The sequence below is a fragment of the Danio rerio genome, chromosome 25 (assembly GCF_052040795.2).
Source record: "Danio rerio strain M-AB ecotype USA chromosome 25, GRCz13ab, whole genome shotgun sequence".
NCBI classification, from domain to species: domain Eukaryota; kingdom Metazoa; phylum Chordata; class Actinopteri; order Cypriniformes; family Danionidae; genus Danio; species Danio rerio.
The window spans coordinates 14886968-14914926 of NC_141045.1; the positions used below are offsets into that span (position 1 = coordinate 14886968).

Here is a 27959-nt window from a genome sequence, read left to right on the forward strand (position 1 = left end):
TTTCTAGGGCAACGCTGTTGCGCAGTAGGTAGTGCTGTCACCTCACAGCAAGGTCACTGGTTCGAACATCGGCTTAGTTGGCGTTTCTGTGTGGAGTTTGCATGTTCTCCCTGTGTTCGCGCGGGTTTCCTCCGGGTGCTTTAGTTTCACAGTACAAAGACATGTGGTACAGTTGAACTAGGTAGGCTAAATTGTCTGTAGTGTATGAGTGTGTGTGGATGTTTCCCAGAGATGGGTTCTGGCTAATAAAGCTGACAAGAAAATGAATAAACGAATGACTTATTTCTTATAACTGTTTATTTTACAAAAATATTTATTTTAGCCAAAATAAAACAAATAAGACTTTCTCCAGAAGAAAAAAATATTATCAGACACACTGTGAAAATTCCCTTGCTCTGTTAAACATAATTTGGGAAATATTTAAAAAAAGAAAAAAATATTCAAAGGGGGGCCAATAATTATGACTTCAACTGTATATGTTTATTAAACATATTAAACTGTATTACATCATAAACTGATTTATCTAACTTATAAATTAGGAGTGCACAATTTTGGAAAAATCTGACGTTGCAATCTTTTGTTTTTCTGCGATATATGTTGTGATTTACTGTTTTGGAAAGAATTTTTGGTCACTTTAATTGAAGGTTCACTTTTCAATCTTTACAAACAATTTTGACTTGCTTTAATAAACTCATAATTTTCATTCATTCATTTTCTTTTCGAATTTGTCTGTTTATTAATCTGCGGAATGAACCGCCAACTTATCCAGCATATGTTTAACGCAGCAGATGCCCTTCCAGGAAGCATTTATACACAAACCATTCACACCCATGCCAACACGGGGGGAACATGCAATCTTTACACAGAAATGCCAACTGACCCAGCTGAGGCTCAAACCAGCAACCTTCTTGCTGTAAGGTAACAGCGCTACCCATTGTGCCACTGAGTTGCCAACTCCTAATTTTCTCCTTATTAATAGCTAGGGATTAGTAGTATGATAGGGATAGTAGTTTAGGGATTACGGGATACAGAATAAGATCATAAAGAAAAGCAGTCAATATCTCAATAACCTATAGCAACTTAGTAAGAATTGGTCCTTAAAGTGTTACCAAATGTACAGCCTTATTAAAATGATTGAAACTTAGTGGTTTTAAAAGGCAATTTTTTTTAAATTGAGCATAAACAGGTTTTTAAAAGGGGCGACACGGGGTGCAGTGGGTAGTGCTGTCGCCTCACAGCAAGAAGGTCGCTGGTTCGAGCTACGACTGGGTCTGTTGGCACTTCAATGTGGAGTTTGCATGTTCTCATCGTGCTGGCATGGCACAAGTCCAAAGACATGCACGCTATAGGTGAATTGGGTTGGCTAAATTGTCTAGTGTCCCTGGTGAAAAAAACAGCTAAAACCAGCTTGACCAGCTAAAAACAGCTAAGACCAGCTGACCAAGCTAAAACCAGCTAAGACTAATCTGACCAACTAAGACCAGCCAAAACCCCTCTAAAACCAGCCTGACACGCTAAAACCAGCTAAGACTAGCTCAACCAGCTGAAACCAGCTAAAACCAGCTTGAACTGCTAAAACCAGCGAAGACCAACCTGACCAACTAAGACCAGCTAAAAGTGGCCAAAACCCCTCTAAAACCAGTCTGACTAGCTAAAACCAGCTAAGAGTAGTTTATTTAGCTAAAACCAGCTAAGACCAGCTTGAACAGCTTAAACCAGCTAAGACCAACCTGACCAACTAAGAACAGCTAAAAAGTGGCCAAAACCCCTCTAAAACCAGCCTGACAAACCAGCCATGATGACCTGGGAAGCCAGCTAAAACCAGCTTGGGTGACCAACTGAGCCTGATAGCTTAGGCTGTTTTTTTCAGTAGGGGTATGTGTGTGAATGAGAGTGAATGTGTGTTTCCCAGTGATGGGTTTTAGCTGGAAGGGTATCTGCTGTGTGAAACATTTGTTGGATAAGTTGGTGGTTCATTCGGCCGTGGCGACCCCTGATTAATAAAGGGACTAAGCCGAAAATGAATAATCCAATGATTAAATGATTTTTCTAAATACTTCTGAAAGTATTTTTTTTTATAAACTAGTAATTAATAATAATTATTATTATTAATAATAGTAGAAATTAATAAACTATGTAATAAACTAGTAATTTAATTCACCTATTTACATTTTTGTGTATATTTATCATCTTATAAACGAATAAAAGTCGTTATCATTTTGCTTTGTCAAATATGAAACGTTCCTAATGTATGTCAAGGATGCGTTTTACTTTTGTTTACGTGCTCAAAACTGTTGCCCATAGCAACCATGGCTGAAATGACAGAGGACAGCAAAAGCGGCACAGACCGAAAACAACTTGTTGAACTTGTGGGCTTAAAGTAAGTGACATAAACTAAAGCACAAAAGCTTACTTACATACAGTTCTAACGTATTCTTGCTGTCATATTTACTAAAACAGTGAAAATAGATTAGGTTTATCTTGGTGAACGAGCCGCCGCATTTTAGCTTAGCTTATCCTTTCAGCAAACAGTTATGTCGTATAGCATTTTGTGTCATATTTTCATAACGTGTTCGTGTTTTCCGCAGTTTAACTTCCAATGCAGCGCTTAATGCAGAGATTGATTTGTTTGATCGATATATTAGTCGACTGGACCTACGGACGTTTGAAACAGTGTGGAAATGGCAGAATTTGTCAACGGAAAAGGTACGTATTTGTGTTTAACGTTAATAAGATAAACAAGTGTGTACAGTTCTAACGTAATGTTCAGTGCTTGGTGAGGTCTTTCATTAATCTGAGGTGAAATATTGTGTTTGTGTAACTGTGTAATATGCTTTAAAGCAGGGGTGTCCAAAACTTTTCTTATAAAGGGCCAAAAAACTTCATTGAGAGCTCTGGGCTGAATATATACCAAACTGCATTAACTTACATTTAATTTGCCAGGGGAAGTTTCTCATTTTTTTCAGTAATATTACAAAAAAGAAAAAAAGAAAATGTTCCACTAAATCATACTTATTATCTAATGCAGTATCGTTTTTACCATTTTTTAAAATGAAAATAGTATAGATTAACAAGAACTTAAGAACTTAACAATTCCATTTATAACACAAATAGTTCAATGCTGAATACACTAGTCGAGCTGCACCTGCCTTTACCTATATGCTTGAAGATGTACATCAAGTGACAGCATTTACATTTTAAAAGTCTGATTCATGTACAACATTTAATTGAATCATTTAATTTCAGCTGCTTTTTTTGTAGCTCAGCAATAAATAAAAGAAACAAAAGATTACATTAAATTCATTATTCAAATTGACGATTTCTGTCAAAGGCATTCACCCCAACTACCAACATTCGCCCTCTCTTTACAGATGGGATGGTTAATTTTGGCATGCGAGTGCTACTTTGGGCATCTCTGCTTTAAAGAATACATTACTGTTTAATTTTTTATCATTCTTTGCAAATCTTTACATACCAGATTCCAGGAAGAAAAGCTAAAGTACGCACCCCAGGGAGACAACAGCTCCTGACATTGGAACAGAAATGTGTTGTTGCCAAAAGCGTTTACAAAAAGATGATTGAAGATTTGAAGATAGCGAAAATCCATTCAGAAAAACAGTTGGACAATTACAAGGTCATTAGTTATGAAACAAAGAACAAGCTAACGAGGCCTACACACAGACATTTTGTATGCTTACACAACTGATTTTCCCCTCTTTAGGCAACTCTGGAAGAAGCTGATATCCACTTGGCGGAGATTAAAAAAGAACGCTCCCATTTTAAACGCAACATTGTTAAAGAGCTGGAAGACAAAAAGAGCATGACAATGAGTGCGGAGAAGGTCATGAGATACATCGAGGACAAAATAAAGGCCAAGGTAAAAGAAAACTTCAGGTTTATATATATTTTTAGAACTCTTGATCACAATGAAATAAGACATTTAAATAAAAATCAGACATTTATGTTCCTCTATTGATTGTCTGTTCACCCCAAAACTCTGATGGTATAAAACATTCATAGAGCTCAGCAAATAAAACTATTTGTATCAAGCATCAGTCAGTCAATCAAACTTGATTGATGTGTGAGAACAAATCTTATTGGCTTTTGCAGAAGCTCAAATTTCATTAGCTATATTTCGTTCCAAAGATGCAAATTAAATTCATGCGCATAACTGGATTATTGCATATAGGACATTCAAATGAAGCATTTCCATCCAAGTTGTCAAAGAAGAACAAAATCATTAATTCCTGATTATCTGGCACCAAATATCAACAGTAAAATGCAATTTGATATGGTAGGAGAAGCTGCGTCAATCTTTTGTTCATTTAATAAATGACTTGCGCCTCAGAAGGCAATGTGCTGACATGCAATGAACGCGTGCTGGCGTTTAAAGGTGTTCTTGACAATTCTGGTGGTGATTAATAATATAATAACACCAATACTGGGGTTTTAAAATGAGCAAAACAACATTTTAGATATTTTACGGTGTGCTCAGCCTGCTGGTTCGTCCATTTAAACACATTATTACCATCACATGATCATTTAAAACAAAATCATGACTTTTTTATTGCGCATACTGGAATTTGTTCGGTGAAAGTGTTTCCATTGTAGTTTATGCTCATATGTTCTTAGCGAATAAAAAGTTTACCCTACTCAGTTATGTACATTTTTTTTGCGCATTTTCAATATTTATGCACATCTTGGCATTTCCATCAACTGTTTTCTTTATGCGCACATCTAAAATCTGCGCAAAAATAGGCAGATGGAAATGTAGCTACTGTAAATTAAACTGGATTGTTATAAACACTTTCCTGATTAATGCATAAACATGTTGGTCTCAGTTCAGATGGATTTTTTTTTTTTTTTTGATTTTTTATTCATTAACATAGAATTTTAATGGAAGGACAGAAATCTCTCAGATTTAATAAAAAAAAAGCAATTTGTGTATTAATGACAAAACAATCTTTGGAAGGTAATCAGATTGAGTAAACAATGGCAGAAATTACTTTTTTTTAATGATTTATATTACCAAATTTAAAAATCACAACGTAGTATCCAAATCTTTCCAGGACATTTTGATTGAGAAGTTGCACCGAAAAAATTCAGCACTCCTCACACACAAGAAAAAACAGCAAGCCCAGCTCAGACAACAGGAGGAGATGGCTGAGGGTGTGACAGTGTTGGACTTTGAGCTGCTCAAGTTTGAGAACATCAGATTTCGGAAGCAGCTGGATGAGCAAAACCTCAAACAAGTGAATCTCAAACTGCTTGCCGTGAAGACACTGCAGACATTAAATTCTAATAAGGTGAGATTCTCAGTCAGACGTAGATTATGTCTGATGATATTTGCTGATCTAGTATTATGACAGGAATGCATGGATAATTATTGGCATTGAGCTGCTGATCTTAAACTATAAGCGAAGTACTGTCTTGAATTTCCTCAATGTCCCCATTTTGTAGGAGAAGCTTCATATCTTGACCAATGAGTCAGAAATGCTGAGCAGTGACACGGCTTTGCGGATGAAGTTGCTGGTTAAGATTGAGGAGGAGACGGAGCAAGCGGAGGAGGTCAGGATAATTCAATTCTTTAACGTTCCTAAAATTGCAGACCTGGAAATAGACCTTCACTTCCAAAACAAACGTTACACAGTAACAACATGAGCAGAAATTAAAAATAAAGTTTGTCTGAAAGTTTTAAAGTTAAAAGCTTGAAATTAATTGCTGAAATTGCTATGCATAATTGCTCGTTTGCAGTTGCTAGTGTGTTCTGAGAGGTTGCAGTTGCTGTAGTGTTACTAGGTGGCTCGTAGTGTGCTGCAAAGTAGTTGGTATGTAGTTGCTAAGATGGCTTCACATTTTGTAGCATCATTAGCAAGTTGCTGGCATCTTTCTAATACGATTTACCAAGTTATCATCATTTTGCTAGCATGCATGTGCTAAGCAAGAATTTAGCATGGTGTTAACACGGGCCTATCAATAATCAACATGTTTCTAGTATTAATTAGCATGTTACATAAATAAACATATTTCTAGCATGAATTAGCATAAACATATTTCTGCATGTAGTTAACATGCTTCTAACAAGAATTAGCATGTTGCTAGCCTGATTTTACATTTCTACCATGCATTAGCAAGTTGCTATCATTTTTCCAACAAGCTCTATCAAGTTATCTTGTTGGTAACATATCTAGTATTAATTAGCATGTTGCTAACATTTGCCTTACATAAATTAACATATTTCTTGCACGAATTAGCATAAACACATTTCTGCATGTAGTTAACATACTTCTAACAAGAATTAGCATGTTGCTAGCCTGATTTCACATTTCTACCATGCATTAACAAGTTGTTAGCAATTTTCCAACAAGCTCAACCAAGTTATCTTGTTGCTAACATGTATCTAGTATTATTAGCATGCTGCTAACATTTGCCTTACATAAATTATCAGATTCTTAGCATGAATTAGCATGTGCAAATTTCTGCATGTAGTTATGCTTGTAACAAGAACTAGCATGTTGCTTGCCTGATTTTACATTTCTACCATGCATCAGCAAGTTGCTATTTTTTCCAACAAGCTCTACAGAGTTATCTTGTTGCTAATACATCTAGTATTAATTAGCATGTTGCTTACATTTGCCTTACATAAATTAATGTTTCTAGCACGAATTAGCATTAACACATTTCTGCATGTAGTTAACATACTTCTAACCAGAATTGGCATGCTAGCTTGAGTTCACATTTCTACCATGCATTAAGTTGCTTTTAATTTTCCAACAAGTTCTACTAAGTTATCTTGTTGATAACTTATATCTAGTATTAGTTAGCATGTTGCTAACATTTGCCTTACATAAATGAACATTTCTATCATGAACTAGCATTAAAAATTCAGCATGTAATTAACGTTTCTAACAAGAATTACCATGTTGCTAGCCTGTTTTCACATTTCCACATGTATTAACAAGTTGATATAATTTTCCAACAAGTTCTATCAAGTTATCTTGTTGCTAACATGTATCTAGCATTAATTAGCATGTTGCTAACATTTGCCTTAGATAAATGAACATATTTCTGCATGTACTTAATGTTTCTAACAAAATTTGCATGTTGCTAGTCTGATTTCACATTTCTACCATGCATTAGCAAGTTTATATAATTTTTCCAACAAGTTCTACTAACATATTATTAAATATTAATTAGCATGTTGCTAACCCAATTATAACATACTCAGCATCTTGTTAACATGTTTCTAAAGTGAATTCACATATACAGACATGTTAAAAGTGTTAATTTAGCTAACAATTCGTTTTGCTAACATGTTTTAACATTTATTATCAAGCTGCTTATGTGTTTAACAATAAATAACATGTCATTTACATGAAATGCCAATCCACTTGCTATGCATAATACATTATTTTAATAGAAACACTTTTCATACAGTTTATGTACATCATTGTCCTGTAAACATGCCCTAAAAGGCAATTAGATTGGCACTCCACTGACCAAAACCCATAGTATGGATTTTTTTCTTCTTCCCCTGACAGGAGCGACACAAAGCAGAGGCTCTAAACAGGAAGCTGAGGGACCAGTTGGCTGACTTTCACGTACCACATGTCCTCCAATATATCAAACTTAAAGAGTCCCATGGCCAGCTGCAGAAGAGTGTTAGAGAATGGGAACGAAAGGTAGAAATTGCAGAGGTGAGGATTTTGAAGTTTTTATATACATTTTTATTATTTAAATACATGTTTGTTTGTTTGTTTTTAATGTTCAAATTCTTGCATTATTTCCAGATGGCATTAAAAACCTACACAAAATCCTGGGAAAAGCTTCGATTTGCTGCTGGAGCTGGACTAGTTCCTATATAACGTGCAGTAGTAGATGCTAAATGACTATATCTGAATCAATTACAGCAAAAAAAACTCACAACAGTGTATTATTAATGAAAAGGTTTATTAGTTAGTGCTGTGTATATTAAATGCTACATACAGATATTTCAGCATTAATGTCACATCAACCGCCACATGAAGTTTTCTTACTAGCTCATTCACAATCTACAATTTGAAAAAAAGCTAAGGTGAAGTACGTGCGCTCGGAAGCGCAAAAACTTGGAACAGATAACGGGAACTAACACAGCAGGCATGCACGGGTGAAGAGGTCTCAAAACCAGAGAAAAGCCATTAAATGTAACATTTCTCTGTGGTCTTGACACTTCTGCCAAGAATATAGATATTTATATAGACATTTTAAACAATATTAATAAAAAACTTAATATATAAATGTGAAAGCATAAACAAAAAAACACAATATACTTTTCAAATCCGACTGCTCTTTGATTCTTAATGCCTACAGCAACAAAAAAGCCCCTTCATAATTAAAACAAAGAATAGATACCTTAAAGCGAAAATAAAATGGTGCCAAAGGGTTCTACAGTGAAACTAGACACCTCTGCTTAAGGCCAAAGGATCACCATGACCTCTAACCCTGCTGTACAGTACTAGGGAAAACCTAAGTGTGAAAGGGGACGATGTTTCTCAATGGGTAATACTGCATAAGCAACAGAGCTGACAATGTCACTTTGCCACGGGTAAGATCAGGGGTGCCCAAACTCGGTCCTAGAAGGGCCAGTGTAATGCAAAGTTTAGTTTCAACCCCAAACAAACATACCTGGGCCAGCTAATCAAGCTCTTATAGGTGTGGTAAAGCAAGTAGGAGCTAAAATTGGCAGAACGCCGGCCCTCCAAGAGCGAGTTTAGGTACCCCTGGGTAAGATCATGTGAAATTGGGATTGGTGGGGGTACATAAAAACTGACATTTTTTGGGTTCAATTTAATTGTGGCTCATAGAAAGTGGTAGCTTCTTGGAAAAACTAATATTACTCTTGTATGAGTTACATTTACCCTTTAAATAAAATGTAAATACAATTGTAGTAAATGTCAGTACAAAAAAAACAAACATCTAAAATGAACGCACTTGTGAGTATGCAACAAAGAAATATACTAATAGAAACATCTGAATAACGTGCAATTAAGGCCTTAGAGGCCCAAAGTAAGCACTTTCCCTCCTGGATTTTGAGGGAAACTAAAAATGTATCTTAAAGAACTTACAGTCTATAGATTTTATAAAATAATTTGAAGAAGACTGACTGTAATGTTGTGAAAGTACAAATGACTGCAGGCAAGACAGGATGTTGGCAGATTAAGAGATTAATCAAATGGATAAATCTATACAGCAGAGTAAAGATGACACTTTAGGTTACTATACAACAAATACATGAGTCCTGTTAGGTAAAGAGTGGGGCTAGGGGCAAAAAACCTTTATAAAAACGGATCCAACTTTCACACAACCTTAAACACACCATTTACAATCAAAAACTACATCTTAAAAACTGAAAATAATCTTTAAAAGGCAAATCAAAACGTAAATAATTGTATGAACTACACATGAAGAAAAAAATCGTATAAAATTGCGGTGCAGTTTAAGAAAAGACAATACAATATCTAATGACAGGACTGGTAAACAAGTTGCATACATACTAACTATGTACATACAGTAATACAGGAAGCCTTTTCAGGTTTTCAGGCAATTTGTCAGGACAGCTGAACTGATTCTTGTGGTAATATGAACCGTTTGTATACAAGATTGAAGTTTACATTTCTATATAGATTCTATATATTTACGTATAATCTCAGTGAAATGTAGAGACCGTCTGAGGTCGTTATACTTCTGCTGGTTAACAATCTGTCCCATTAGGGTGTGGTACAGTACGATGATGGTTTTTGGTACATACCATTAGTTGCCACAAGGAGGGGAAAGTCAACATTGATATATACAGACAGTTTCGACAGTTCATGACAGCACAACTCCGTCCCCCATTTTGTTTTGTCTTTAGCTGTGGGGCAAACTAAACACACAGTTGGCTGTTGGAGGTTCTCCAAATGTGCATTAAAATGTACTCGTTTTTGAGCAAGGCTAGTGATCGGAGTAGAGTTATTACATAGAGGCACAAAGTAAGCAGTAACTCATCTAGTACTTCAATGCAATACTATAAATGGACAGCTGTTTTTAATGTGAGGGTTCAAGATTGAACAAACTGTTGCAGAACAAATCATTTTTTGTCTTGTGGTATTGAAATCTAAAAGGAGTATTAGCCACTTTTCCACCGTAGGTCTAGTGTGAGCCAGGACTAACCACCGGCCAGGCAGGGGCAATAGCATGATGTGTAATTGTGATCGATTTCTCCTTCATACAATTGCAATCCAAAGTTGTTTCAGTTATTCCTTAACAGGGGGCAGATGTGGTTTAATAGAGACTTAATAGGAGTAGGACTTGTAATCAGAAGGTTGCAGGTTCAATTCCTAGTCCTGCCAAGAGTTGAAGATGGGATAAGTGAATGAACTGTTTTCTTTATCTTCAATATCCAGCTGAGGTGCCCCTGAGCAACTCACCTAACCCCTAATTCAAGGGTGGCCAAACTCGATTCTGTAGGGCTGGTGTCCTGCAGGTTTTAGCTCCAACTTGCCTCAAAACACCTGCAAGGATGTTTCTAGAAAGCCTAGTTAGAGTGTGATTAGCTAGCCCAGGTGTGTCTAATTGGGGTTGGAACTAAACTTAGCAGGATACCGGCCCTCCAGGACCAAGTCTGGGCACCCCTGCCCTAATTGCTCTTTGGGGATTGGAATCAAAAGCTGCCCACTGCTCCAGGTGTATGCTCACTGTAGCTTATAGGTCTCAAACTCGATTCCTGGAGGGTCGCAGCTCTGCAATTTTGCTCCAACCCTAATCAAACACAGCTGATCAAACTAATCAATGTCTTCAAGACTACCAGAGACTATTAAGCAGGTGTGAGTTAGAGGTGGTTGGTGCTAAATTATGAAGACCTGTGGCCCTCCGGGAATTAAATTTGAAACCACTGCTGTAGCCCCTTTCACACATGCAGACTTTTTCTGGAAAATTACCAGCAAAGGAATTTCCAGAAAGGGAACATGTGTAAACTGGCCCTTTTTAAAAATACGAGTAAATTTGTTTTGGCAATTTTCCGGAAAGAGACTCTATGTGAACACAGAAGGAGAATTGCCGGAAAGAGCGTGTTCACGTTTAGAATGTACTGACAGCTTTAAATCTTTCTCCGGACACATTTAGCTGCTGCTTGATAGTCAGTTTACGTTTCTATGACCTTGAGATCTTTGGAAAACAATTATTGATAAAATGCTTGATGAATGATAAACGGCTGAGTTTACCTGCCAACTCTGCGATCAGCTGCGTGCACGAGAAGGAGCACTTCTGTGAGTCAGATTTGAGTAGCCTACAACACAGGTAGACCTTCGTTTTAAAAATGATCTCAAGCTGCAGCACAAACACAAATGTAGGCCACATCTCAATATGCGAAAATTATCCAACATTTCTTTTTATCGAAGTTGCTCACAATGTAAACAAAGCTGTTAAGCTGTTGTTCTGCCGGATGGTAATGTTGGCGAATTTTGTTCCTAGTTATTTGGTCTGTCTCTGGGACAAAAGCAGTTACATGAATGCTAAAGTTTTAAATAAAAGTGAAACCATCAAGAAAGGACTGACCTCCTTCTAGTTTAAGACAAAAGCTCATTTTTGGTTAGAGATGTCAGAATTTACTGGTATTTTGGAATGGATGTGTGTATGGTCCTTTCCGGAACGTCCTTGCCTGTGTGAACAGCACCTGTAAAGTCATTCTGGTAATTTTCCGGATTTTTACTGGTATCACTGTGTGAAAGGGGCTTGTGTGTCATTGGGATAGGTTAAAAGTAGAGGAACAAGTTTGAGTATGGGCAAAACCATAATTGACAAGTCTCATTTCAATTAATCCACATCCAGTCTGCTTTTGAACAAAGGTATTTAGCAGGCCTTAAAAACCTGACTGTTGACCTTGAGAAAGTCCCGAGGTGCCTGATCATACTCGGGAAGGACAACGTAAAGGTGTCTGGCCCTGGCACGCACTAGCACACACACTTTTTTTTGACATTGGAAACTCATCTATTGTGAGCCACATCTGTTCAACAAGTCATGATGCAGGTCAAATACCTTCCGACTGTAGTCACAGTGCTGTATAGAATAGACTTCGTAGATCTATTTCCCAGGATTCAGATATAAACCAACAACTGATAATTCATCTTTAACTTGTTGCCAATCAAACTCATTCAAAGTATGCTGCTTGAGGGATAACTACTTGTGCATATGCACATTTTTCACAAAATGAGGTATCGTGTGGTTACTGGGCCTTGTAAGGATTAAATTGACCAGGGTAGTTTGGTAGGATTGCTAATTCAATTCAAATCTTAGCTAGGGGCAAAAGTTATTGAATGAGAGAGGACACAGGGTAGCCCCCACCTTCAGCTGTGTGCTGGACAGTGTGCTCCTGAAGGGCCCCTAGATCAGCAAAGCGCTCTCCACACCATACACATTTAAACTGAGCATCTCTTGCATGCACACTTTGATGCTTGGCTAGATGTTCACGCTGCTTGAAGCCCTTGTCACAGCTGGCACACTTGTAAGGCTTCTCTCCAGTGTGGACGCGCCTGTGGCGCTGCATCTCTGAGGAATACTTGAAGCGCTTCTCACAGTCCGGACACTTCAGGGGTTTCTCCCGGGATGGGTCGCATCGATGCTGCACAAACTCTGAGGAGGAAAGGAAGCGTCGGTCACACAGCGAGCACTTGAGAGGTTTCTCTGTGCAGTGGGAGTTCTGATGCCGCTGTAGAGTTGTGGCCTTCTTGTAAGCCTTTCCGCACACGTCACACTTGTAGGGCTTGTCTGGATTTGTGGGTGTTGAGGAAGACTCACCACATTTGTGACGAAGCAGCTCCCCGGACTGGCTGAAGCCCTTGCCACACGATGCACACTTGAAGAGGTTGTCCATGCCATGAACATGCTGGTGGTACAACAGATGTGACGGCTGCAGGAAGCCCTTGTCGCACAGGTTGCATTTGAAAGGGCGGTCAGCGGAGGGCTTGTGTGTACGTCGGTGGCGCACCAGGGCGTATTGTTGTTTAAAGCTCATCTGGCAGTCTTCACAGTGGAATGGGCGTTCCTCCGAGTGAGTGCGTTCGTGTTGCCTCAGGTCGGAAGGACGCTTGAATCCCTTCCCACAAGTGGCACAGCGAAATGGCCGAGCACCCTGAGGCTGACACTGGTGATGGAGGAGCTCGGAAGACTCTTTGAAATGCAACTCGCAAAGGTTGCACTTGAACAAGTGCTCGCCCGAGTGGGCATACATGTGACGGACTAGATGGGAGCGATGCTTGAAGCTCTTTTCGCACACTGCGCACTTGAATGGCCGTTCAGAGCTGTGGGTACGCTGGTGGTGGGCTAGATGAGATGACTGGCTGAAGCTTTTGTCGCATGTTTCACATTTAAACGGCTTTTCACCAGTGTGGACACGTTCGTGACGGGTCAGCTCAGATAAGTGACGGAAGCCCTTGGTGCACACTGAACACTTGTAGGGTCTGTCAGGATGTGAAGGCTCAAACGTAGGCTGGCCTGATGTCCCAACAGCAGCGCTGCCACTGGACGATGCTTCATCATTTGATGGCTGCCCTGGGGTAGCCGATGATGAAGTTGGGGTGGCGTTTCCAGAGCCCGGCCGATAGGTTTTTTCACATATAGAGCACTTCATGGGGTTGCCGCTGTTATGTGCATTGTGATGCTGTGCTAATGAAGTTAGCAGGGAGAAGCCCATTTTGCACACTCCACAAACAAAGGGTTTCTGTTCCACCTGCACGCATTGGTGCTCCAACAGGTCGGTGGCTTGGTGGAAGATCTTTAGACACTGCGTGCACTGAAATGAACGGTCTTGGCTTACCATGCACTGGTGCTCATGTGGATTAGCCAAATGGGAGATGTCATGGCCACAAGCACCACATTTATGTCCTCCCTCATTGCCTACATGCAGTGAGGGCTGCTGTGATTGTGCCGGGTGCTGCTGCTGTTGGTTGTGTTGCTGACTGTGGTGCTGCTGCTGTTGTTGTTGCTGCTGCTGTTGTTGCTGCAATGTCGTGTCCGGCTGGAGGACGATGCCATAGACGGTGCAGCCCAGTGCATCTGCCCCTGGTGGGATGGTGTGCACCACTGGAGGCGGGGCAACAGCATGCTGCTGCCACGCCTCCGTCATCCGGGCTCTAGTGTATGGATTCAGCTTTGAGCTGTAGTTGGACCTCTTTCCAGATGAATTCAGGGGGAAGGGATTGCTGGGCTGCCCGCGATGGGAAAGGTGGGGAGGCAGAGAGGAACTTATTTTGACAGCTCTTGTGAGGACGACAAATGGAGAAAAAAGTGAAACGTGTCAACAACACGTTATGGTTTGATTTTAACAAAGAACTGACATGGATGTGAGCCACATCCAAAAGTTTAAAAGGACTTGAGCTTCTTCATCTCCTGTAGAAGGAAGATAAGGGTAAAGATTAGATTAAATGCATTCAACAAAACACTACAGCTCATCACATTGCAGAGCTCTACAAAAAGGAAGTTGAGCCAGTTGTTGGTATCAAAATATGTAATTCAATAATAAGTTGAAAGTTGTCTTTGCACATTATGTCAATTCAAATTTTACAAAGAAAGCCTTATCTAGAACTGGCACACAGTATAAAGCCCCCTTTATATATATATAATAGCCTTTAGTTCAAATAAAATTACTACTGTTTGACTAGTTCTAGGATGGCGTAGTGGGTAGCACTGTCGCCTCACAGCAAGATGGTCGCTCATTTCCGTGTGAAGTTTGCATGTTCTCCCTGTGTTCGCATGGGTTTCCTCCAGGTGCTCCGGTTTCCCCCCACAGTTTCAATGGGTAAGCTTAATTGTCAGTACTAGTAGTGTATGTGTGTGAATGAGAGTGTATGGGACTAAGCCGAAAAGAAAATGAATGAATGAATGAATGAATAATCAGTAAGGGCCTTCCCGGTCCTACTCAAAAAGTAAGCAATAACCAATGAGAGCCAGATATTGCATGCTTGTATAATTGAATGTGTTTGGAGTATTATAATTGTACAAATTCAACTGACTGTCCATATGATTGTCTGATCTCCCGCAGTTGAAGTCCATTTTTTCCACAAGTGAGAACTTTAGCTGGCTGACACAAGTGATCTTTAAAGCTGCTCTGTGCCTGCTTAAAAGTAAATGTAAAAACAATGATATATAACGTCCAGGCAAGTTATGCTTGCTCTTTCAATCCAACAGATCGCTTTGTTGTAAAACTTACAAATATGCAACTTCAGTGTAAAAATGTAAGCCACTTCTGGAAAGTTTCTTTTTTCAGCAAAAAAGCAATAGACTGGGTTTAAATCATAAAGATACAAATAAAAAACCTAACGAGTTATCTCGAAACGACAGCTTAAAATAATACTTGATAGGGCGGACTAATATTCAAATAAGAATTTACCCATGTAGGAGCATCAGTCTAGTTAACACCCCTCGGCTTTTCTGCTGAAAGTTTGCATTACAGAACGTGTTTAAAACACAAAACTGGCCCATTTTAAGAGATATCTGTACACCTGTCCGATAGGCGCGCATGTGTGGCTATGAAAATACCGTGGTACATAAAAATAATTGACGACAGATCCTTGTCCGCTGCTCGGTTGTTTACACAAAATTCGCGCACACATCTTCGCGTTTTTTATCGCGGTGCATAAAAGCCGGTGACAAAATTCAAATGCTAGGCATCACTGATGTTTATACACAACACAAACCCGAATAACTTATAAAACAGGCGGGCTTTACAGTCACCTGAAAGAAAACACAGCTTTGCAAAATGGATAGCGAAATTTGCTAACAGGCTAACTGTAGCTTTGCAACACAAACATCATTCTAAATTATATTCAGAAATGCTTATTACCTTTTCCAGAAGCGAGTTCCACGCATGTTTATTTTTAGGAAGAGACGTTCAATTGAAAATAGAGATTATGGTGTTTCTGAAGGCCGTAAATCCTCTCGCCGATCCGCGGTTTCTAGTAGGCCGCACCCCCTGACCAGTGCCTACAAAAACACATGAAAACCCCGCCGAAGCTCCGGATCTCTCTATGGTTGTTTCGATAAAAATCGGTTACAGGCTTTTCGGGGGTTGCAGCACACTTATAGGAGCTGCCTGGCGAAAAGAGCCCGACACATAGCGGATTTTATTTCGGGCTTATACCGCTGACCACCGAAACCCCCGACAGCCGCACGGGAACCTGAATAACACATAACTGGCATCTTCACAAAACACACCGGAACTTCATGAATATTATTTAAAAATTACTTTTTACAAATACATATTCATACTAAAAACTGAACCGCTACACATTAAATGTGTTTACAATTGTTTTCAGGATTACAGACAAGTAATTTCATATTATAACACTTTTTGGGTAATTGTTGTAAATGACTGGATTTTAGTATGAAAAATAAACGTCAACATTTTGTTCATGTAAACATGCGGTTGTCAAATTATAAGTGTATAGATGCACGAGTGTTTTATATGGGTTCTTGTCATGTTGAAAGCCTTTGTTTTATTTTTTAGCGAAATGCAAAACAGCCGGAACTGTTTGAATCAATCGTTGCTGTAGTGGGACGCTGTGTGATGAGGCACAGTTTGTTTTCAGTGAGAGATCCGAATCATATTCCGAGTCGATTATTTCGACTCAGTTAAAAAAAAACTGGTTCCAAACCGAACAGCAAATAGTATCATTCGTTTAAATCAAACATTATTTAGCAATATAATATGAAAATGTGAATAAATATAGGATTTAGACGATGAACAGAAAATATTACTATTGTTTCGTTTAAGTTTGTATATAAATCTTCCCTATACAACGTATGAACACACTTAAAAAATTCATTTACTAAAGTTTTCACCTTATATATTATACTTGGTTTTCGATTCATTCATCTTCTGCAGAAATTACCAGGCGGCTTCGTTAATATTTGTGATTGAATTGTTCTTGTCGGTTAAACGAATGCAATTGCATAAAAAAAAGATCCGATTCAACGAATCGGTTCTTTAATGAATCCTCAAGTTAGTTGTAAAGGGGCGATAAGACGCAGCGGCGCCATTGAATATTATCGAAAAAAACTTTTCATAATAACAGTATCCTCACGTGTCTGAGATGACATTCTTCTAAAATAAATAGTTTTAAAAGGATTTTTTGCCTCGCCATGATTGTCAATTACAGTAGCAGCAGTTCTGAAGAGGAATCTGGAAGCTCTTCATCACCTTCAGGGAAAAGGCAAAAACTAGACACTGAAACCAGGTTTGGTGCGTTTAATCTTCTATTTCTTGCATTAGATTTATTTTATTTAATATGCAGGGCATTACATTTTGTTTTATACACACAACAACAGTGAAGCTCTGGATCATGGATCTGCTCAAAGAAAAGTGTGTAAATCCAGCCACTTGACGCCTCGTCTGCCTCTTCCTGAGAGTGTAAAGGAGATGTTCAGAGATTCAGAAGAACTGTGGACTGATAAAAGTGAAGAACATGGAGGTCGACTGCGCTCCTTCCAGCACGAGCGAGGAAACTGGGCCACATATGTCTTCTTTCCTTGTAAGCCATTTATATGAATGTCATTTATACTTAGTGTTAATATGAATTTTACTTAAATTCACAAGTGGTTAATGCAGGTGTCAAATGCTTTGAGCTTGTTCTCATTCAACCACTGTCAAAGGTAGTCGAAAACAGTTATGGTTGGGTTACGTTTGCAGAGTAAATGTGTTCAAACAGCAACAAAAGTTCCCTTTTCTCCTTCCACTGACCAAACAAGCAATTTAAAACATCAGTTTATTTTAATTACGAACAAAATGGTAGTTAAAATCAAGTCTGCACGATTTATAGAAAAATTATCGTAAAGAGGTGCCATAAATGACATTTTAAGTTGTCAATTAGGCCTGTCACGATATATTGCACCAAAATATTTTGCGATAAACAATATTATTGTCGTTTTAAGACCATTTTATGCCACTCATTATATAATGCCAGAATGACAATATAGCATTAAAATGCAAGTACAAAACTCTTCCAAAGAACACATACTATTCAATTCTTAAGAATATTATTTATTTATTTATAGTCATTTCAACAATTTAATAACTACGCATTGAAATCATAATATCCTAAACAAATAGATAATAATAAATGTTAACAAAAAAGTGCAATGTAAAAAGCAACAGAGGCTGTGATATCTGCTACCAGATCTATTTTCATTTTCCAGACACCTTAGTGAAAGTATACAATAGGAACTTACAGTAAACACTAGTGTTCTTTAAACAATACTGACACTGATTCAATAGAGATTGAAAGGTTGCGCCATCAACTAACATGTTGCTAGAATTGTTAATTATTTTTTTTAATGTATGGGAGATATACTGTACACTCACCGGCCACTTTATTAGGTACAGCTGTCCAACTGCTCGTTAAGACACATTTCTAATCAGCCAATCACATGGCAGCAACTCAATGCATATAGGCATGTAGACATGGTCAAGACGATTTATTGCAGTACAAACGGAGCATCAGAATGGGGAGGAGAGGTGATTTAAGTGACTTTGAACGTGGCATTGTTGTTGGTATGGACAAGCTGGGCTAAGTTTTTTAGAACTGTTGATCTTCTGGGATTTTCATGCACAACCATCTCTAGGGTTTACAAGATTGTAAACCATCTCTAGGATTAATAGAAGATTGGAAAAACATTGCCAGCTCTGATGAGTCTCGTCTGCTATGACATTCGGATGGTGGGGTTACAATTTGCCATCAATAACATGAAAGCATGGATCCATCCTGCTTTGTATCAACAATTCAGGCTGGTGGTGATGGTGTAATGCTGTGGGGCATATTTTCTTGGCACACTTTGAGCCCATTAGTACCAATTAAGCATCACGTCAAATCGTGTCACAGCTTACTTGAGTATTTTTGCTGACCATGTCCATCCCTTCTTGACCACTGTGTACCCATCTTTTGATGGCTACTTCCAGCAAGATAACCTGCCATAAACTGTTATGGTGTATATCATAAAGCGCAAATCGTCTCAGACTGGTTTCTTGAACATGACAAGAAAGGTAACTGTATTCAAATGGCCTCCACAGTCACCAGATCCGAATCCAATAGAGCACCTTTGGTATGTGGTGGAATGGGAGATTCGCATCATGGATGTGCAGCCGACAAATCTGCAGCAACTGCGTGATGCTATCATGTCAATATGGACCAAAATCTCTAAGGAATATTTCCAGTACCTTGTTAAATCTACGCCATAAAGGATTAAGGTAGTTATGAAGGCAAAAGGAGGTCCAACCCATTACTAGTAAGGTGTACCTAATAAAGTGGCCAGTGAGTGTATATTGTATGTCTAAGAATGATTGAGGTCATGTCCATGTGTTGTGCGATAAGTAGATATATTTATTATTGTGACATGCCTAGTGCCAAGCATTTGTGTGTTGCATGCATAGGTTGTTAATCTAAGTTTGACCAATCACATGGAACATTATGATCTTTATACCCTCTCTCTGCAGTTGCTGCTATTATGCTATTGGCTAGAATGGCCCAGAGGTGAACCCAGTTTGTCAGAGCATAGATCTAAAAATAAATACTAATAGCAAGAGTAAAGACAAGAATATCTGCAAAGGGTTAAGTCATTCATATCATTATAAAGTCTAAATGTTTGCACCTTGATATAGTTTATAATTTTATTTATAATTAAATCCTGGAATATGTATTCTGTTTATTTTAGTATGTTTATTACATGCATATATGATTTATGTCGCAGGAAATAACTTTACTTTGTGATTTTTAAATGGACATTCACACCTTGTTCACTAATAAGCCACATACTTACAACGGTTTGTTTATTCAGTAGTAGTGGATACCGAATGTAAAAAATGATGTAGACTGTTGTTATAAAAATCCAAATACAAGGGACACAGAAAACGGGCCTTAACACCCTTCCTGCCTAAATTTCAGATGATCCTGAGGAGGCCTTTCTGGAAGTGCTCAATAAAATGATGGCAGCTGCAGAAGCTCACGACATCCCTCTGACAGTTTCTGAAGAGTTTCACCTCAGTCTCTCAAAGACCGTGGTCCTGCGCCATCACTGGATTCAACCATTTGTCCAGTCTATTCGGACCAGTCTGACACACTTCCAGAAGTCAGTTTGAAATATTCAAATCCTCATATTTTCATTTGACCATATATCAGTGTTTCTCAACCACATTTCTGGAAGACCACCAGCACTGCATGTTTTGGATGTCTCCTTTGTCTGTCACACCCATTATAGGTTTTTCATTCTCTGCCAATGAGCTAATGAATCAGGTGTTTGGTTAGGGAGACATGGGCTGTTTCTCAATTCCAAGAATGCAGAGAACGCATCCGTTTAACGGAGGCCAGCTAGTGAAGTTCTGTGCAGGTAAATCTCTCTCCTCTGACTTCAAAACGTGCTCTAGCGACAGACGCTAGAGGCTATAGTCTTTAGCCTCCTTGGTAGAGCAACCGACTCCCATGCGGAGGGTCGCCGGTTTGATCCCAGCTCGGAGTGGGTTGGGTTATGTAGGACCGACGGGTTATACCTGTGTTCTCGTGTAAACTGTTTTTACCTGGTTACCTCAGAAGAATGAACTCGGGAGATGGCGATAAGGGAGAAAGCATCCTGTGAGAAATGAGATGCATTCTTCTGAGACTTCTTGAGTGAGTTTTGCCCTCAAGTCTGCATCGCAGCATCCTCGATGTCAAGAACACATCCGGGAACTTTTATGCAATCTCTGTTTGTGAGTTTTGGATTTCAACTTTGGCGGTTGACGTTACATGAGAATACAAGAATGCTGAAGAAAGCACATTGAGAAAAAGCCATGGGCAGAGCTGGTGGTCTGCCATGGAACGTGGTTGAGAAACACGTCATGTACATCAATACATCATGTTCCTGCTATCTGAATGTACTCTCTCCACAGGTTTTACTGTGTGGCCTATAAACTGAAGGTGTATTCTAATGCTGAAAAGACGAGGTATTTCATTACTACTTAAGGCTCATTCGCACCAAGGATGATAGACGTAATGTTTTAATACTTGTCCTAAATGTATTAAAGTGGATAAGTTCACACCACAGAGGAATTATATTGATGTGATAATATTCAGAATAATTGTTTTCATTTGTGGATTGAAAAAAACAACAACTGTAATCTACTATCCCCGCACTAAAGCCACTTTTCCACAGCAGTTTAGTGGGATTATCGCTGTAGTTGCACAGCCTCCACTGCTGTGATATCATCCAGATCTAAACAAACGCATGACACACACCAACCCACAACACAGAGGCAATGGATGCTACCAATGAATGCTTGCATGATTTGCTTTTTGAAGGTTCTTATCGTGATCCTGTTTTACTTGTTATAGCACATAATTTGATTAACGTCATTGCCTCACTGCGCTATCCACATTTCCTCCGCAGTTTCATTTTTAATTTGTTGACTTTAACTGCAGTTTAGCACTTTCACTTTCATTCAGGAATATTTCATTCATGCCTCTGTGACAAACGAGATTTTGGATGTATGAACTGCTGGAAGAGTGTTGTTTTAATGAATTTTGATACCGCACGTGGAATGGGAGAAAAAATACCTCCGCATTTCATGGTGTATGTGTTTGTGGTCCTTCAATGACCTGGTAAGTGCAAAGAATAGTGTCAAACAGCCCTGTGTGTGTGTGTGTGTGTGTGTGTGTGTGTGTGTGGACTATCCTGTCGCAAAACGCGGTAAAAAATCCTACGCAACAATAATAGTTTGATTGCGGAGTTCACATGTCTACTGCACTTCAATAATGCGGCTAAAATCGGCATACTCCACATGTACGTAATTGGCATGCTGTCCCGGGAGAGAGGCCTGAGCTCGTTATCCCCTCGAGCCCGGGGCTCCCTCCCGTTAGAAGGGCAAGAGGGGAGTTTGTGCTCATGTAGGCCTCGATAACTCCCCTGCTTGTCTCTGTGTAAGAAGGGTAAACTATGGTTGTCTTGGGTGGTAATTTGTTTTAGTCGATTAGCTATGGTTTAGTTTTTGGACGGTGGGAGGAAATCGGGGAACCTGGGGGAAACCCACGCAAACATGGGGAGAATATGGAAACTCCGCTCAGAAACACCAACAAGCCTGATAGGCGGTTGAACCAGCGGTGTTCTTGCTGTGAGGCAACAGTGCTAGTCATTGGGCCACCGTGTTGCCCTATCGAAAAAAAGGGGAGGATGTAGGGGTGGAAGAGGGGGAAGCTTCAAGACGAAGATAACTGGAGTGAAAAACTTTGGTTATTTATAATCCTTCCGTAATCAGATTACAGAGCTAATGAGGTGCTAACCATGTTTATCATAAGCACGTGATCCTCTCGAAGTTTGTTTATAAATAAACCACACTTCGATTTCTGTTAAATTCAATTATAACCTTAATCAGATCAATGAGTATGTTAACATGGACACCAATAATACGATTTTAATGTGACTTAAGACAATCCTCTGATTAAGAGTCTACCATGTAAACTGTGACTTTTGATTAATTTAATCCTATTAAGTTCATTATCGAACTAAACAGAAATCAGATTGAGACATGTGGAGTATTATTTGAGTCGCATTATTGCAGTGCAGTACAGACATGTAAACACCTTAATCAAACTATTACTGTCATGGTAGGATTTTCCTGCATTTTCCGACAGTATAGTCAAAACACACACGGCTGTTTGACACTTCTCTGCACCTACAGAGGCATTAAAGGACCACAGACACACAAAATGCTGATTTTTGTTTTTCCATTCAGCATGCGGTATCAAATTTCATTATAACAACACTCTTCCAGCAGTTCATACTCGCATCCAATATCTCGTTTGTCACTAGGACATGAATGAAATGTTCCTGAATGAAAGTGAAAGCACCGAACTGCAGTTAAAGTCAACAAATTAAAAATGAAACCCCTGAAATGACACAAAACTCAGGAGGAAATGTGGATAGTGTGGTGACACAATGACGTTAATCAATCTATGTGCTTTATTATGTAAAACGTAGGGATGTAACGGTATCAGAATTTCACGGTACGGTAATACCTCGGTATGAATGTCGCGGTACGGTATTTATTGAATCATTTACAGGAAAAAACAAAACTTATGAAAATACTCCAAAAAAGTGCCAAAAGTGTCAATGACATACAAATTAGCCATCTATCTGTAAGCTTTGAAACAGGAACTTCAATTTTAATAACAAAAAATTATTAAACCATGTAAAAAAATAAAGTTTCAATTTAGTATTGTTGAAAACTCATCACATTCAACATTTAATCACACTCAGCCCATCTACCCAGATGAGAGCTCTGCTAGTCGGACTTCTCATCAAGCATCTCCCGCTGGATCTAATCTCACTATATTTATTAAACGGGATATTTCATTTATCTTGTTGTCTTTATCTAACGACATATTCCCTGACTTTGGGCATTGGAATCTATTACTTGTTCTCAGGTAACGTGTTTTGGCTGAGCGCAAAGATAAGTTAATGATTAATGTAAGCACGTACATTCTGTATATTGACTGATCGCTTGCCTTTATTTCCTATAATGTATAAACTTATTGTATATTATACTTTTAAAATGGCCATTATCGATTCTTAAAACTGATACTCAGCAAAAGAGAGGCTGTGTTTCGTATTTTCACTGAAATTGAAAGGAGGCAGTTGTTATCGGCTCCGTTTTGTTATAAATATCCACACAGTGAAGATGACGCTCATCTTATGCAGCACGGCGCCTCAACATTTCTGCTGTCTAAGCTGCTAATATTAAAATGAAAATAGGCAGTTCCTTAAATCATGTTTACATTTTATTGTTGAGAAAGTGAAACAACGAAGCCAGGGTGATGTGAATGAAGTTATAAAGTACACTGTTCCCTTTGAAGATTTACCCGTGTCCTCGGTATAATCTGCTTTTCCATATCAAACTGAGAAGAAGAGACTGCAGCCTTGATCAAACTTGCGAAGTCTGAACTTACACGGAGATAATGCAGGACTGAACTGTGCGTGTAAGAGTTTTCCAGCTCTTTTCATCCCCGCTTCTAGCAGCACACTCCATTTCCGCATTACTGGATCTTTAGCAACAACAGACCGCAAGGGATGATGGTCAAGCATGGGCTGATGGCAATTGTAGTTTTCGTTACCTCCCGTTCGCTTCATTCGCCTGAGCAAATTTTCTCAGAAGACCTATAGTTTTACCGAGTCATGCGACTTCGGTAATATCGAAAAAAATTAATATTGCGGTATGACGGTATTTACAATACCGTTACATCCCTAGTAAAACGGGATCATGAAAGGAACATTCAAAAAGCAACTCAAGTAAACACCTTAATCATGTTATTGTCTTACTCAGATTAGGGCAAATAATTCGATTACTGATGTCCATGTAAACACTCATTGACAATCATAGTGACGATTCTTTCAGACCAATCAGTGATCAGCAGTGTGCATGCGTCACATTTTGGTAATTGTATGGCTTCCTTGAAACCTCACTGCAAAAAGTACAAAGTATAGAACACAGTGGAAATGAGTCAATCAATGAGCCACGCACATCAATGCAGTGCAAAAGCATCTTAAGGGTGAGTTCACACCTGCCACATTGGGTGTGATTGCTGTTAACGTGAATAAGTGTAAATGCCGCCATCCAAATAAAGAAGTGAAGTGAGACCTGAGGAGAAAAAGAAAGGTTTCCAAAGAAATGAACTGTGACCGCAAGATTGACCAAAGATATGTATTCTAAACAAACCAAAAACAGGACATGATGACACAAGATTCAACCATACAAACCACAGTATGCTAGTTTATTTTTTTTTGTATTGCAATGTTGTTCAATAAGAACAAAGCTACAAAAACAAACCTGCAGCATGGCCTTTATAATAAACAGTGTCTTCATTTGTGTGAATGAGCCTTTAGGCTTAACTAGGATATGTGTTATTCATTTATTTACTTCAATCAATGATATTTTATTGTTGACGCAGGACTTTTCTTGGGATGGAAGTCTCCACTGGAACGCCTCACTTGCTTGAGCTTAGCAAAATAGTGGATGAAACCATGAAAGAATTCAACCTTAGCACCTTTTATGAGGTTAACATTTGACATCCTCACCACATTTGTAATGTTTAAATATAATCGGTTGTCATATAACACTTTTATCTGCCCATTCTAGGATCCTTCTTTCCACATAAGTCTCGCTTGGTGTGTGGGGGATCAAACGGAAAGGTTGAAAAAGGCATGTTTATTAGAATTGCAGGTAGGAGCCCGGACACACTCCTGTACCACAACCTAAACAAGCACATGTATTGATGAAAGTCAAAGGTTATGGCTGTTTTTTATGTAGCTTTCTGAACTAATACAACTTTTGATTGAACTTTGTTGCAGGGTCTTATTGACGCTCATGAAGATGGGCCATTCCATGCAAGGCTAAACTGCAACGAGCTTCGCTGCAAGACAGGAAATAAAGTCTTTGTTTTTCCCCTCCAATGATCCTAACACTACCGATGCTTAGTCAGACATGAAATATAAAAATGTTAAAGAGGTATTTGCAACTTTCATTTCTTAATCTAGGGTTTTCCCCCCTTAGAATTACAAATTTAAAAACAAAATCTTAATATAAGTTTACCACACATTTTTTATATACTTTATTTTTATTTCTCTGTTTTTTAAGGGGAAAAAAACAAGGGAAAAAATACAAATAGTAGATTAAAATAAATAAATAACACAACAAAACACCAGAACTTAATTGAACAGTTGACAGGTCACATATTGCCTTACAGGTCACATGAACAAATACATATATAAATCAGATTACACTCTGTAAAGACATAAGTACAATCCATTTCTCCCAATATTGCAGGTATTTGTCCATTTGTAGTTTTAAAGAAAAAGTCATCCTCTCCATATTTTGAACATTAGATATGATATCCAACCACTCAGATTTTGTAGGGGGTTCCAGTTGTAGCCACTTTCGAGTCACAGTTTTCTTACTGGTTGCTAGGAGTATTTTTAACAAATACTTTTCTTTTACCGTTAAGTTGGCTGCAATATTTCCCAGATAAATTGCTGTAAAAGAAAGATCCACATCATCACCAAAAATATTATGTATTACTTGCATTACGTCCTTCAAATATGACTGAATGGCTTGGAAACTCCAAAATATGTGAAAGTGGTTTGCCAAGTCTTCTCCACATTTCCTCCAGCACTGCCCCCTGTCCTTCTCCTGCGTTTGCCTGTATGTTAATTTGGGGGTTATAAAGTATCTGGTAAGATTCTTCCAGCAAAAATCTATCCACATACCAGAATTGGAAGAGGTGGCCTGAACTGAGCAGATATTCAACCAATCTTCCTCTGAGATAACTAGGTTGGATTCTCTCTCCCATTTTAGTCTGATGTAATTTGTTGATTCTTCCTTGGGCGATCGATGGCAGAATACAGTTTTGAACCAAGTCTTCTATTGTCTTTGTTCTTGTAGATGTCAATAACTAAGTCAATTAAACTGGGGGGATGGTTCTCCGAGCATCTAATCTCGCTATTAAAATAGGTCCTGGTTTGCAAGTACCTAAAGAAATCACATTTGTCCAGACCATACATATCTGAGATTTTCTGGAAGCGATCTAATTCCCCATTTGAGGAAATTAAAGTAAATGTAGTGATGCCAAGCCTATACCAAGCTTGAAATCTCCCATCGATTTTAGCTGGTTTAAAGTCAGGGTCAAATGCTACCCATTTTACCACACATTTTTTACTTAATTTTTACAATTCTAACCCTTTCCTATTTACATCATGAACGTCTCACAATTGACAGTTTTACTAGAGAAATTCTAGAAGTGTTTTTTTCTTTAAAGGGGATTTTTTTCTTAACAATTCTAGAGGCCATTGAGCAAACCTGTATTTTTAAACTCCTGAACTGACTGTCTAGCTATTTCTTAGGGGGGGGGAAGTCAAAATTGCAAGACGTAAACACTCAAAAAAGGATATTAATTCTCTATGTTGAGGGGGAGCAATTTTAAAGAGCCCCTATTATGCATTATAAAAGGTCATATTTTGGTTTAGGGGGTCTCCAACAACAGGCTGATATGCATGTAAGGTCAAAAAACACTTTCATTGTTTTATAATATGCATTTATCTTTACCTAATTATCCCAACGACTCTCCTACAATTCATTCAGCGATTCATTTGTTCCCAAACCCCTCCTTTGCGTAAGGCTAATTTACGCTGATTGGTTTGATGACCCAGTTTGTTGTGATTGGTCGACTGCATTCATGTCACTGAAATGCTCAAGAAATAGTCAGAGCACAGAGTATTTGTGAGCCCAATGCAGGAATGCATTAAAGCAATGACGTTAAACACCATCATATTACTCTATTTTTAACCACTAACCCAAGTAATAACAATGACACACATTCAGTATTAATCCAAACAGTGGCAAAAGTTGAACTTTTTTGAAAATTGACTGCGCCACGCGTGTTAGGAACAGCTAATGGTGGCCATAGCAACAAACAGCAAGAGATCGCGAGCACAAAACGTATTTAAACTGATAAAGGAAGAAGCACACGTTACGTTTTCAATGTGGTCTTGGACGCGATATGTGAATAGCACCATAAAGATTTAACCTGACAGATACGTTACAAGCACTGATCTATAACAGATACGTGATTACAAGCCGCGCAGAGTGACTACAACTTACAACACACTATTAAATACATATTTTGCAAACTACAGAAAACGAGACAACCGTTTTAATCACACTTCACTTTGTGTAGGAAAGAGAAACTCTGGAAGAATCTGGAGGGGAAAAAAATGGTCCATACATACTGTAACAGTTACTGACAAAATCCTGTACATTAGTAGACTTGATCCTGATCCTTCCTTTAATAACAAATGGCCGCCAAATCCCATGTTGCAGGGTAGGTTATTGTATCAATCATCAGAAAAATGACAGGAACAAACACAGCACACAGTTG

At 38.6% G+C, this 27959-nt stretch overlaps 3 protein-coding genes across 9 annotated transcripts; 2 read left to right on the forward strand and 1 right to left on the reverse strand.

The window, feature by feature from the left end:
- The first annotated feature begins 2300 nt into the window (after positions 1-2300).
- cfap263 (cilia and flagella associated protein 263) lies at positions 2301-7919 on the forward strand. Its single transcript, NM_001006061.1, is given in 8 exon segments — positions 2301-2380; positions 2589-2706; positions 3479-3634; positions 3722-3877; positions 5070-5306; positions 5461-5568; positions 7542-7697; positions 7791-7919. Coding segments are annotated over 8 exon segments (1077 nt in total). The 5' UTR covers positions 2301-2309; the 3' UTR covers positions 7866-7919.
- Positions 7920-7933: 14 nt separating this feature from the next.
- Positions 7934-16204, reverse strand: znf319b (zinc finger protein 319b). Of its 4 annotated transcripts, none has more exons than XM_087311954.1 (3): positions 15854-16204; positions 15024-15127; positions 7934-14400 (listed from the first exon to the last, which is right to left on the reverse strand). In XM_087311954.1, exon 3 carries the CDS (start codon positions 14135-14137, stop codon positions 12323-12325), a length of 1815 nt encoding a protein of 604 aa, XP_087168080.1. In that variant the 5' UTR covers positions 14138-14400; positions 15024-15127; positions 15854-16204; the 3' UTR covers positions 7934-12322. The 4 variants fall into 4 exon arrangements, with proteins under 4 accessions (XP_087168080.1, XP_087168082.1, XP_087168081.1 ...); XM_087311956.1 differs by lacking the exon at positions 15854-16204 and adding an exon at positions 15221-15661 and having other exon boundaries at positions 15024-15124; XM_087311955.1 differs by lacking the exon at positions 15854-16204 and adding an exon at positions 15221-15627.
- An 810-nt stretch (positions 16205-17014) lies between these two features.
- On the forward strand, positions 17015-26442 carry usb1 (U6 snRNA biogenesis 1). 4 transcript variants are annotated; one of them, XM_088651686.1, is made up of 7 exons: positions 17015-17251; positions 17332-17540; positions 19947-20130; positions 20927-20980; positions 24978-25083; positions 25166-25249; positions 25378-26442. In XM_088651686.1, exons 2-7 carry the CDS (start codon positions 17429-17431, stop codon positions 25480-25482), a joined length of 645 nt encoding a protein of 214 aa, XP_088507812.1. In that variant the 5' UTR covers positions 17015-17251; positions 17332-17428; the 3' UTR covers positions 25483-26442. The 4 variants fall into 4 exon arrangements, with proteins under 4 accessions (XP_088507812.1, XP_087166797.1, XP_087166796.1 ...); XM_087310671.1 differs by having other exon boundaries at positions 17338-17540; XM_087310670.1 differs by having other exon boundaries at positions 17015-17246.
- Positions 26443-27959: the final 1517 nt, after the last annotated feature.